The sequence below is a fragment of the Aptenodytes forsteri genome, unplaced genomic scaffold, assembly GCF_000699145.1.
Source record: "Aptenodytes forsteri isolate BGI_AS27 unplaced genomic scaffold, ASM69914v1 Scaffold55, whole genome shotgun sequence".
Taxonomy (NCBI): domain Eukaryota; kingdom Metazoa; phylum Chordata; class Aves; order Sphenisciformes; family Spheniscidae; genus Aptenodytes; species Aptenodytes forsteri.
The window spans coordinates 5,240,452-5,254,131 of NW_008796063.1; the positions used below are offsets into that span (position 1 = coordinate 5,240,452).

General features: G+C 42.5%; 1 protein-coding gene across 1 annotated transcript in view; it reads left to right on the top strand.

Moving 5' to 3' along the window:
- Window positions 1-13,680, top strand: part of FAM20C (FAM20C, golgi associated secretory pathway kinase) — a gene marked incomplete at its 5' end in the record, with an annotated part of 60,384 nt that overhangs the window by 2,551 nt on the left and 44,153 nt on the right. Inside the window, one exon of the mRNA XM_019473999.1 lies at window positions 7,324-7,402. Coding sequence (XP_019329544.1) covers window positions 7,324-7,402 — 79 coding nt within the window. The remainder of the gene's footprint in view (window positions 1-7,323; window positions 7,403-13,680) is intronic.

Here is a 13,680-nt window from a genome sequence, read left to right on the forward strand (position 1 = left end):
ATTCTCTCCTCCATCCCAGCAGGAGGGGGGAGGGTGAGCGAGCGGCTGGGTGGGGCTTGGTTGCTGACTGGGGTTAAACCCCGACATTACCTCTTCAACACTTTAGAGCTCAGCTGTGTTGTCTATGCAGGAGGAGAGCAGTGTCTGCAGCAAACTCAGCAGCATTCGAGCCATGAAGTCTGTCACTTCTGCAGAGCAGTGGGATGGTTAAGGTTGATGTAGGGATGTAGAAGCTGGTGGGAGAAAAAGGGAGGTAGGAATGAGAAATAATTGTTTAGTACTCACTCTTCTCTTGATCTTCTGGGCTTGATCTTCACTTGCGCTTCTGGGTATGTTGCTTCACCTCTCTATGCTTCAGTTAACCTAGCAGCAAAATGCTTATCATAAAAAATAGGAGTGAAATCCTGACCCTGGTGACGTAAGTGGAAGTTTTTCCATTTACTTCCCTGGGGCCATGATTTCACCTAATATGTCATTTAGATATGTCGTGAGGTTTCCATTAATTATGGTTTTGATAGAGCTTTCAGATCAACGGGGGGAAAGGGCCACGGGCCCACAGAGGAAGATTTATGATTGTTATTAGCGATTTCCTATGGGATTGTCTCTCTGTTAATGTTTGAACAAGGCTCTTCAGAGCATGGTGGGGCCTCTTGTGCCCCTAACAAAAACATAGAGCCATGATTTCTATCAATGATTCAGTATAATTTCCATAAACTAAAACATGAGGTACGTTTGGTATTGGTATCGGTTGCGGTGGGAATGGACAGGGAATGATTCCTACACATAAATCCCAGTCTAAAATCAAGCCTATGGAAATGGAAGGGGACTTCTGCCAATATAAAGACGCCAGGATCTGAGTTTTGCTGGTAGCATCCACTGCCTGCCTCTGTAGGGTTTCAGAAGCTTTCAGTCAGGTTACAAAGCAAGAAAGAGCATATTGTTAATATAATTATATTTTTTTACATGGTGCAGCATCTCTTATTTTATGTTGCAAATTCTTCGGGTGTTTAAAAATATATGTTTTAAAATAATACTGGCCAGTTTTCAGCTTTACTGCAGAGCAGCAGCAGGGATTCAACAGCATGTAAGCTGATTAATAGAGAGCGATATATTTGACCAAAGGACATTTATAGGGCTGTTACTTTCTTTTGCATATTCCTGCATATTTTCTAATTTGTCTGGGTTTTTTCCTTATGGTCAATTTTTGTTCTTTTGCTTTTTGTTTTCTTTTTTAAGGCAGCTGCAAAGATGCCAGGTTAGAAGTATAAAATAATTGGAAATCTTCATAATGCCCAATCTTCAGGCTTCTTTATGCAAGCGGGACAGTTAAATACACAAGCTTACATGCATTAGATGAAATGGGATACTGCTTTATCCGCTTTCTTCCCAGTATTCAGATTTGCTTTGGCTCTAATAGAATTAGGTGATTCGCTGTGCGGGTTCTTGATACCTACAGTAATTAGATCCAAACTGCAGCTAAACAACTTTCTTAGCCACATTGTAATTTCTGTGCTGGGCTTGCATCATTTCTGGAGCAGAGTGGTGACCAGATTGATCCTGCGCCATGTATCCAAACCGCTCACACGACTCTGTAAGGTGCAGTGTTATTTTAAAATGAAAACGGTGACAGAAGCAATTCCCAAGAGCAGGGAGCACCAAGGTGACATTTTCTTGATGTTAAAGTTTAAATGGAACAAATCCATGGATGGGTAGGAGCATCACATTCAGCTCCCGCAGTGACACCTAGAGCTGGCCTTGAAAAGGACAGGGTTACCCAGAGCTTTCAAGCTGAGGAGGTATTCTGTGCCTTGCATCAATATATATATTTCCTATTCATTTTGTTCAGCATAAAGGGATAGCTCTTAATTTGATTTAATTCACTGAAAATTTCCTCTTGCCATAAATAGGAACCTAGAGAGAATTGTTTTTCCACTGAGCACTGAAACCCAGTTTTCAGAAGCAGCACATGCACAGGCAATTGCACATTTCCTTTCCCTTTCATAACTGTTTATTGCATGCATAAATAACCATAGTTAGCTATTTTCTTGCATATTTACAAGACGTCTGTGCATAATTGTGGCAGCACTGTCAGCAGTTTAACAACAAATATGGCATGGTGCATTGTAGAGGCAGTGTGGTCTTGATCTTGCTTGCATTGCTGTCCAGAGGAGCTGTGCTGTGGGATTGCCCGCGAGCAGAATAGGCTTTTGTAATTCCTGTGTTTAGCTGGGTTTTATTTTTTGATTCTTTAAATTCCATGGTGGGAAAGGTTTGGAAACATTACCTGACTGAGTTAATTTCTGAACCTGCGATGCCTTCGGTTTGTACAGGCAGTAATTAGAAAGCAAGCACGCAAGATTACTCACGCAGTGAATAAATGCTGCAATTAACTAAGGTGGACTCTGCTTCAAGTCAGGGGGAAAAAAAAAGGAAAAGACAGGATGCTAAATATTGAACCTAAATTCAGGTGCTAAAGGAAATTATAAAAATCTCATCCAAAGGAAGGGAAAAAGTTCTGTTGAGAATGTATAAAAAACATAATGGAATGTAGCACCATTGATTTACTGTGTAAGAAAACAATGAATCTGCCAAGAGTCAACAGATTGATTTAATGTACAATTCCAGATGAAAGGAGGGGACTTAAAATGTACAACAAAGCCTCTGAATGATTTCACAGATCTCTTCCCCTCCAGAAGTCTTTTACTCTCTTGACTAAACCAAGAAAGGCCTTTAAAAACAAGTTAGCAGAATTGGCTGAACAAGAACAAATTAAGAGATGATGAGGGCTTGAATTTGTTTTGAAATATGTTCTTTACAGCTTGTACAGGGCCATGTCTCTAGCCTGGGGCAGTGTATTACTTGTTAAAGCCAATCAACATGTTTATGTTAGATTTAAGCTTGATCTATAAATAGGAATCCAAAATGGATCTGAACGTCCTGTTTCAGATGTTAACTGCATCCCAGGCTTTGACTGGATCTCACTTCTTAGGCATTAGCATTGCATAATTAAATAAATTTTAAAATGTTTGTTGGATTCTGACCAAAAGCCAGGTTCAGAGGTCCTGTTGGGACTCTCGCTCTCCATCAGAAGACCATACGGTCTAGACAGGCCAGTAGGGTGAGGGAAACAGAGGAGCTGGAAAGCCAGACCAATTCAAATTCCAAATCCTTTTTGGGTCAAATCCCTTTGGGCAACATTGTGTCTCTACTAGGAGTTTAGTACCAGACGCTAGCCAGAAACCCTGTAGCATACAGTTATAAAAAGATGATTGAGAGATGATAGGTAGTGCGTCTTTTATAGCGGATGGTGCCTGTGGATCAGGAAGGGAATTCAGCTCTTGTATTGGTGAGAGGACAAGGTGGGGAAGTAGCAGACATGGCATGTGGCCGTGACAACCTGCTCATAGATGTAAATCGAGTGGGGATTTTTGGAGGTTTGATCCAAACTCTATCAGAGAAAACAGAAGGAATCTCACCAATTTCACTGGTCTTTGGACAAGACTCTAATCCGACAGACACTCAAGCAAAAAGATATCTCAGGGAATTTTTTGCAAAGCCTCCTAAAATTAGGAAGATTTCTGTTCACACCCGAAAGCCCTTGCACTGGGTTAACAGGAAAGGTTAATACTGCTTTCCATTTCCTTCTGCTTTGGGGGGAAAAGAGAGACTTTGAGTTGCCTGAAGATAAAAAGTAATGATTGTATTGGGATTTGTTTTTAACAGTGTGCCAGTACGTCCAGGAGCTGTATAAGGCTTGATTTGAGGTACCTGCTGGGAGCCAGCAGGTTTATAAGTCTTTTACAGAGCTGTTCATGACCTGTGATGTTACAGTATATTCAGAAACCTTAAAAAAAAGGTGAATTTAGAGTGTGACTAGAGTTTCCCGTGGAGTCAGTACAGCCTTACGTTGCAAGGGCTTCTTAAAAATAGCTAAGCCTGCTAATTGTAGACGTGACAGGATGCTACCATCCTCCAATCTCTTGGAAAATTGTATATGCTGCTTCTGGGTATTATCAGTTCTTCAGAAACATTCCTATGGGCAGTAGGTGAAGGGACAAGGGTATCGCCAGATAAGCAAACAATGTTCGTTCAGGATAAGCTCCTGGAAGATGACGGGGCTCCCGCTGTTTGGCCATAATGGCCAGAGGGACATGTTTAACTGAGGTCTGAGCAGGAAAGGGAGTTCCTGGAGGAATACAGCTCAGAAAATGAGAGGGAAGCCAGTAGGCAGGTGTAACGCTAAGTTAGGACAAGGGAAGTAATCTGACCTAGAGGTCCGAGTGAATCATCTCCAATGAGATCTGAAGCCACTCGACAGATAATGGCATTGCCACCCCCGAGATTTGGGCACCCTGGACTGCTCCCAAGTCTGCTTAGTTTAGAGGTGCGTGAAGGGTTTTGTTGAGTTCAGAAGGACAGTCTAAGCTCAGGTGTTTCCCTCTCTGCAGGGAGATTAGACTGCATGTTAGACTCTAACTAGTCTGGACTTGGAGGATGGCTTTGAATCACCTCCAGCCTGGCCAGCACATATGTGACCCTGAACGAGCAGCCAAAGTGGGAATATCTGCACGTGAGTCTGGATGATGGGGAGGGAAGCCAACATGGAGGTCTGGCACAGGTTGTTGTCCACGATGCATGTGGCTTCCAGCAATACACTGCTGTGAGGCATGATGGGACACTGTTCCCACCAATGTCATCCTCTGTTTTGGGGAGGTCCAAAGTTTACTCCTAGCAGCAGTGGGGGGACAACATGCCAGCAAAACTTGTGTTCGGTCGAGGCTACTATTGCAACCAATTAAGGCAATACAATATGATGGATCTAAAAAGAGCGGGGAGATGCTTTTGTCTTACTTCAGCTCAATTCCTTCTGACAGGAAACCAGGCCTTTGTGTCTCATGGAAGAATTATTCTGAATTGTTAATCTTCTTCATACATTTCCTCACTTGGTGATGACGCACTCATTGTTGAGTTCGGCTGCTAACAAAATCATTATCTGTCGAGTGGCTTCAATTTGCTGAGAAACCAGTCCTCTTAGTGTATCTGAAACTTTGTGCTTAGAAAAGGGCATGCTACAACATCCTTTTTTCTTCTGCTTTGCATTGCTGTGTTTTGCCAAACGCTTGGCTTCCCTGCTGTACCTCAAAATAGGCTCTATCCTTCCCTTTTCTCTGATGGGCTTACAGGATCTTTGATACATTTTGGACATATACGTCTCATGGAGGAGAGGGAGCCAATCTCTAAGCCCTGAGCTCCTCAGAATTGAATGAAGAAGCATAAATTACATCAATTTTAGAGAAAAAACATTTGGTCTTCAGTTGGTGTGAGCAGTCTGCAAGCTCAGAGGTCAGTGGAGGTGGGGAGAGTTATATCTGACAGAAAGGAGGCAATTCTGCCCCTTGGTACTGAGGCTGATATTAGTGACCTAAACAGAGATAGCCCATGTCAACAGGGGTGCAAATACAGGTTATACCTTAAAGAGCTCGGCAAACCCCACGACTTCGGCAGCAGCTGGGCAGGGGAGGTGCTGGGGGCTCGTCCTGGGCATGGCCGTGGGTCCCAGCAGGCAGAAGGCAAGGGCAGCTCCAGCTGCCTGTTTGCTCTCCAGGCTAACCAGGAGCGTTTCCAGAGTGCATAGCTGGGCTCTGATGGTCCTAGGGCAGCACATGTAGGTTTTTGGCTGGAGGATTGCTGCTTCTCATTGCCTTCAGGCTCCGGGGTAGGTATAAAAAGGTCTATTCCTACTCCTTCCCTCAGGTGCAGACCAACTGACCTATTCTGCACAGGAGAGGGAGTTTAATACGTGAAAATCATGTGCTTCTGCTTTACGTGTTCAGTGCAAGTTATTTAACTAATTATTTATTTGTTCCTTTGGGATAAACTGGAAATACAAGAGAAGGCTGGGGTCAGCAAAACAGCAAGGCAGGAGGGATTTTATTCTAGGGGAAGTATAATTACACTGACCAGATTTACATAGCATTTTGTTGCAAAAATATAGATTAGAAGTGCCGAAAGAGAGCTGATGACCTGTCAGTAATAAGGCACAGAGATGAGTAATTAAAAGGATGTGCAGCTAATGGCATTGGTTAGAGAAAAAAAATATACAACCTATATAGGTGGAACAAGGGCAGCTCTAAGCCAAAATTTACAGAGCAAGGTAACTTGACATTTATGTAGTTCTCCAGCTGACACAGGTTTTGTCAGAACTGTAAAGAAAGGGATTGATTATCTGATCATTTGTAGGAAGCATTTTTAAAGGACTGACTCATCCACACAGACACGACTGCCATGGCCTGCCTCACCGAACACACAAGTGAATTAAGGAGTCAGGGTATAGGTCATTTCATTTATTCAGAGCAGTTTTGATTGAGATGGTAAAAAAGCAGCTGGTTTGCCAAAGTATGTATTTATCTTTCTTAGGTAACCTTATCATCAAGTAAAATGCATTTTTATGAATTCTTTTATATATAAAAAAATTTGCTCTGACTTTAGAAACACTATTATCTGGCTGTTAACATGATATTGTCCAAATTGTTCAGACTGGTATGAATAAATGTCAGTCTTAAATTCCCATTGGCTCTCAACTGGGAAGTGAGCGCATTTAACGTTTGAGCAAAGAAGGTCCTCGGTGTGCAGTGTGGACCACAGTCCCTGCCGCCTCCACGTGCCCTCTCCTACCCTCCCAGCAGAGCCAGCGACCCACTCTGCGCAGCTCTGCTCTCGTGTATGAGCCACTTTGGGATCCCTTGAAGTTAATGGATGGGCTTGGATACATATCCACTGTGCACAGAGGAGATGAATTTACATATCTCTACTGCTCAGCAACAATTATTAAAATCGCAGCAGAGATCAGAGATTGCTGTAGTATCTGCTCATACTTTTAATTAAGGAGGTGTCTGCTGCGCATTGCACTGTACATCCCAGCTACAGTCTTCAAAAGCACCCCATCTCCTTTCCCAATGTGTGTCCCTTGTTAAAAGGAGCTCCAAAAGCGATTGAAGATGGAGAAAACAAGACTCCAATGGTCTGTTCTTATACATGCCGTTCAATTAGGGTGCTTATGGAGCCCATAGTGGCCAATTGAAGAAGACAAAGACGTGTCAGGGAGTACAATCCATTTTTAGTCCTGGTCGGCAGCTCAAAGACCCCTGTACTCTGCACCCGCTGAATAATCTGTTGTTCAGTTAGGATTACCCTGCTTGGTGCTCAGATACTGCAGTGCTGAATCTAATACAGAGCAAAAGATACGTGGTTTTGTTTCAAGGAAGCTGAATGTAAGTAGATCCACATGTAGCATTTTAAAGCGGTTTTGTTTTTTTCCCACAGCGATGAAATCAGGAGGCACCCAGCTGAAGCTGATCATGACGTTCCAGAACTATGGACAAGCATTGTTCAAACCAATGAAGTGAGTAAAAAAAGTCTGTGTTGTAAAGTGAAATTGTGGTAGAATAGCCTGTTGCCATTTTCTAAACCATTAAAAGTTTGCTGTAGTATCTCTCAAGGTTAATGTGTCTGGTTCCCTAGACTTGCTGCTGAATGTAGAGCTTCAGGGGCTGTTGAAATCTTGCCCTGCTAGACTGGTCTTTGGAAAAGGTACTGAGGAGGCTTCAGATATATTATAGTCTTGTCAGGAATGTTATTCACTCTGATCTCTGTGAAATCTCCCATCATAAATACAGGATGTTTTCAGCATTTCTTTCTTATGTAAACTTAGTCACAGCTCTGAGCTTTGTCTAGTGTCAGTGCTCCTCTGGAATATGGCCAGACAAGAGAGGTGGTTCAGAACAGCTTTGGGAAGAGCTAAATAGTATTTGTCTGATAAATTATAATTTAATCCGTTGATTTATTGTTGTTTGTATTAAAGGGTTGTATTAGTCATTTGGCTGTGGCTATGCTGACTGTGTAAATGAGTTTATCTGAGAGTGGTACTGCAAGGTAATGAATCTAGAGAGAAAGGGAAGGACTAGGATGATGCAGCCTTGATTTGCACCTGCTCAGATCCCATTGAGATGAGGGAAGTTATTCAGATACAAAGCAGATGTAAATGAGTCCTGCATCCTGACCTGTATGTTTGTGTTGTAATAAGGAAAATGACTCTGTGCTTGTTGTAGAGGGTTTAGTAAAGACACTCGGGGCTGCAAAACGTTTAATGAAGCTACTCAATATCTGTGTCAAGGGTACCACTGGAAAAATAAATTCATTTCCTTCTTTTGTTCCCACTGTAGGGAAGTTCAGTTAATTTCCTCTAGGATGGTCCATAAAAGACTAAAGTAACCGAGAATGAGTGGTTTGGAATATGTGTTGGCATTGTGTTACAGCTATAGCGGGGAGCACAGCTCAGGGGGTAAGCTGCCGGCTGGAGACTGAGAAATTCCCTGTTTCACTATAGATTTTGCTATAGACTGACCTCAGACAAGTACAGGTTTGACTTGATCTTATTTGACTGCCAGAAGGGCCAATTAATTGGTCCCAGTTTCCTTCAACTCACGTTTGAACAGGAACCCTCCTTATGTGCATTTATGCTGGGAATCACAAGGAAATCCTATGAACTTCCAGGCAGCACGTGGCATTTGTGCAAAGGCCTATTGCCTCTGTGTTATTTCCCAAATTGCACACAAATTTCTCCATGTTTCTAGTGGATCACTGGTTGCCTGGGAGAGGTCAGAGGAAGCACAGATAATACTGACAAGTCAGAGGGAAGGTGGTATCAGAGAGCATCTACTCCAATGTCTTCCCTTCCTCTCTGCCCTCTCCCTGAATCCTCAGATCCTCAGATCATCAATGCATGGGTCCATCCCTCTACATCTGCAAGTTTGATGTATATAGGCACAATTCTTAATTCCGTCCTGTCCCACATGCGAAATCAAGAACCAGGCGGGTTCGAGCAGCCTTTAAGTGTTTGGCAGAATTGTGGTTGTGCTGTTGGCTCTTTACATAGTGTCTGGTTTGTTTCTTCTCCATTTGCTGAGATGCAGATAATCTCAATCTTTATCATTGGTATGACATTGTAATTCTGGGAATGCTAATGAGGTCAAATCAAAAGTTCACCATTTCTACTGTACTATACACAGCCTTGGCAAGATGATGGATGACAATAGAGGTATAGCCACGTTCCCGTGTAGAAGCAATTACTACCATCCACTAGAACAATAACAGAAAGCGATGATGTCTTAATCATTCCCTTTGCTTGATTTGAAGGGCAGCAACACCCTGTTTTCTCACTGCTCTTTGCATTGCATACACCACTGGAAAAAGCAGCATTAGAGCATTCAGCAGCTGTGTTCCCAGGCACCACACCTTACAGTAGCAACACTGCTGCATTTGTGCTGAGCATCGCTGAACACATTAGTGATTTTGAATAAGGATGTTTGCAAGCATTTGTTTTCATTCTGGTAACAGTGAACAGGGAGCCAGATGCTCAGCTAGTGTAAATCTTCCTAGTTCCTTTGGCATCTGGTCCCATTGGCCTCTTTCACCAGCTTATGGGCTGCTGTTAAAGTTCTGGGAGAGGTTTGCAGCATCATTTCTTTATATAGAAATAAGCAGCCTAGAACTACAAAAAAAAAATCAGGCTTTAAGCTATGAGACCTCTTCTTGTAGGACCTTCTTCAGGCCCTAGACACCTTCCAGGCTGTTTCTGGTGCTCCCTCTTTTCTGCAGGGTACCCTTCTGATCCAGGCTTCACAAAGCTGGGTGTGCCTTCCCAGGACAGGAGGCTATAGAGATCAGGGCCATACATCTCTGGTCATCAGGACTGGTGGTGTAAAGGACATTTTTTTCTAAATAGCTTAATTTTTTTAATAAAACATCATCCTGCTGGCTACTTCTGATATCAGCTTGTTGAAGGAAGCCCTTGGAGGACATCCCCATGTGGTCCATCCTATGTGTTTCAGTTGTTACTGGGTTATCAGCTCCATGGCTTTTCAAAGCAGGAGAAATTATGCTTTTCTCTCTCCTGAGTTGATAAGCCTCTTCACACAAGCAACCTTCTTCATGAATCCCAGGTAACAGAACCATTAAACAGCACTGAGTGCCCAGCTGCAAATGAAAACTGGGGCCTCAGTTCATCTCTCCAGTGCTGGAGGGGGCAATACGAGTTGCATCTCTGTGTTAAACTGAACTGTGCCACTGTTTTTTAGAGAATAGAGTTTGTATCAGTAGGATTTCAGGCCTGATCCCAAGGAAAATTGATAATCCTGAGTTTCCCACCCTGTCTGAGATCTGAAGTACTGAAAGCTGAATGGTGTGAGGTGCATATAGGGTAATACGCAGGCGTGAGGCCAGTCTCTACCTGGATTTGATTCATTTGAACTACCTGGAAAGCTGTTTTTGCTATACATAGCTGTACTCAGTATCTTCCAAACTGAATTAATACCTGTTTGAGCAGGATGGTGGCAGATAGGGGAGGCCATGCGAGCCCTCCCCTGACACAGCCAGGCATCTGCTAGTGGAAGGGGAGGTCTCCAGACCTTTGGAAGAGACTTCTGCAGGGGAGTCACAGCAAAATGTACTCCCTGGCAAATTGCTTGAAACCCTGCAGAGCTCATCTGACTTGCTCCGCCCTTTCCCAGCCTCCCAATTCCACGTTGAATTTATCCAGGGAGCAAGCCAGCTCCAGAAAGGCCCAGGCAGGATTTGGAAATAGGGAAACTAGAATCTGTCTTTGGCACCCTTTGTGCTCAGTGTTTGACATTAACTGACAACTCTTCATCTGGTCATTGATTCAGGCTAGTGGAGCAAATGAGAGGAGGGAAGCTTAACAGTCAGGGAAATGGGATAGCGGTAAATAAAGCCTGATCAGCTGCAATTATTTTATTTATTTGTGGCTCTGCATCTTCATTTCTGAAATAATTGCCCATAAAGTATTGCAGAAGAAGCCAAATCTATTTATAAATCCTATGGCCCAGTGTAGATTCCTTTGCTAATTCGAAATGCATCATAGAAAAAGCGAGTATTTGCTAAACTCCAGGGAAGATTTAATGTATTTGCAATGTATCTTACAGTTAATGTGCAGTTTTATTTAGCTCATAACAGTTCAGTCATACAAAATTATTACCATATGGGACAGGAAAAAAATAGCAACCTCCCCTTCTCCCATGATTAGTGTGTCTAACTGTAATAGTATTGTACAGCATAATAAAATTTATTTACGTGATCGCTGATATCTGCAGCTGCAGCTTTCTGTATGACTTGTCAGGTAGGGATGGTGTAGAGCCATAAATTTCAAAGGGTTTTGGCTTATTTGTCCAAAAGGAACATGCGCTTTATAGTTTTATTTGGTTTCCCTTTGTTTCTGCTAGCTGGTAGAGTTAAATAGCTGGCTCAGCAACAAAACCAACACACTATTTTTTTTCCTCCCAAGGCTTTATTCTTGAAGGGGGAGATTCTGCTCCAGCAGAGTCAGTGTTAGGATTCCTATTGCATACGCTGGTGCCAGGATTTTGAGAGAGGTTTTTACAGTTCCTTATGGAAAATCCAAATAGGATCGAATAGAAAATGAGACCTTGTAATTGAAGTTGTGAGAAAAGTGTCCTGTGGCATGTGTTTAAGAATGACATCTCTCATTCCCAGTTTTATAGACTGCTTTGTAGAAATGTGTAGAAAGGGTATTCATTATAAAATCTTTGAGGTTTATTTGTTCCATTCAAAGAAATACTACTGTATCTAGTGAACTCACTTTTGACTGAAATGGATAAAAGCCTGTTCTGTTCCATCTTTAGATTTTGCTTGATATTTTTAACATCTTTTTTCTTTTCTTCTGTTTTTACAAATCACAGTACAGGGTTGATAACAGCCACATGCCTGTTTCTTTCAGTAGCTGAAGTTCGCGGTTAAAGTCTTTATTAAAGTAGAACCAATCAGCATCAGGGTGGTATCAGGCCAGAAGAGATTTTTGGGGTCACGAAATCCAGTCTCCTTGAATTGCAGGCAATTGTCTCATGAAATCCTGTTCATTAACTGATCAAACACTCCTGACCACGTTGTTTGTACCTTTTGCCCTGCTATCCCTCCTGAAACTCGCTGCTGTAGAAATAATGCTACCCACTGGGAGCATCTCCTGGCTCCTGCAGCCCTCAGAGAAACGACCCATCCCAGTGCCAGCCACAAAATAAGCTGGTAGTCACGGTCTAGTGCAAAGATAGTGCTCTGCAGAAATAAAACAAGTACGCTCACCTTTCAGCTTCTGTAACATTCCTATAGCATATCTTTTGGCTCAAAGACATAGGCGCTGCTAGCTGGGCTGAAATCTAGCAGCCAAGGTCATGGGGAAGATAATATTTTTGTTTTGATTGCCAAAGCACAGCTTTTTAGTGGCTTTTAAATGTCATACTTATAGCGACAAAGGATTAGCAACATTCTTTAAGTTTCTCTTTGATTTCCTTTTAGGATTGCTCAACAAATAATACATCTTTTGTTAGGGATATTAAATAGACCAAACAATCCCCGTAATACAAAAAGCTGTTAATCGTTTTCATTTCCTACAGTAATATTCCCTTTCCGAAGCTGCAGTGTGACTGTTGTACCTGCGAAATGCAGCCTCCAGGCCCGATTGTCATATCAATTAGGCTGGTGTAATTCTTCGGAATTGGTAGCATTGCTTCCAAGTCAGAGGAGTTGAAATGAACTTCAGAATTGGGGCCACTGGAAGATTGCTTTCCTTATTACATTGCATATCATGCTGTTCTGAGGAAATACATTTTGCAAACCTGTTGCATTTCAGCTGGCAGGCATCCAGTATAAACATACTGTTATAAGTCAACATAGCAATTAAATCAAATTGCAATGTTTTCTCTGAGCAGCTAGAGAAGTGAGATATGCATACAGTAGCTGCTATACTAGAAGCCTTCCAGGATTAACACTTCGGCACACTGGAATGTGCTGCACGAAACCCGACTGAGCAGTCGCTGGTCAAAGTACAAACCCAGCTGCTATGTTTTGTCACTCGGCTTAAGCTGTGTTACTGTACCGGTCACTGGAGAACGCTGGTTCTGCGCAAGGTGTGTTACTGGAGACCTAAGGTTGAATAAACTGGTCAGAAAGGTTGAAGCTAGTAATCCCAGTATCCGGTTTATATAGGTGCATTTTAAAATTGCAAGGAGTGCTGTCTTGTTACATCATGAAGAAGAAATGCTTTCTTTGCTGCTGGAAGTAATAATCAGTAATCAGATATTCTGTGGACCTCATCCATGAGATTTTGGGCTTTTTAAGGGCATTCAAATCCTACCAAATCCCTGCTGAAATGTTTACCTGAGTGAGACTGACAGGCAGATTTGATTGCACTTACATCAGGAATAAATCTGGAGTAAATGAATTACGTCACTTGATATTTAAAGTACATGAGATCTGAATGTGGTCCTAAAGAAGGACAGTAGAGGTTGCCGTGTAGTATTTTAGTTCTTTAACTTTTGGTATACGTTATGGTTTAACCCGGCAGGCAGCTAAACACCACACAGCCGTTCGCTCACTCGCCCCACCCCAGTGGGATGGGGGAGAGAATCAGGGAAAAAAAGGTAAAATTTGTGGGTTGAGATAAAGACAGTTTAATAGGACAGAAAAGGAAGGGAAGATAATAATAATAATGATAAAAGAATATACAAAATAAGTGATGCACAATGCAATTGCTCACCACCTGCCGACTGATACCCAGCCAGTCCCCGAGCAGCGGTCACCGTCCCCCTGCCT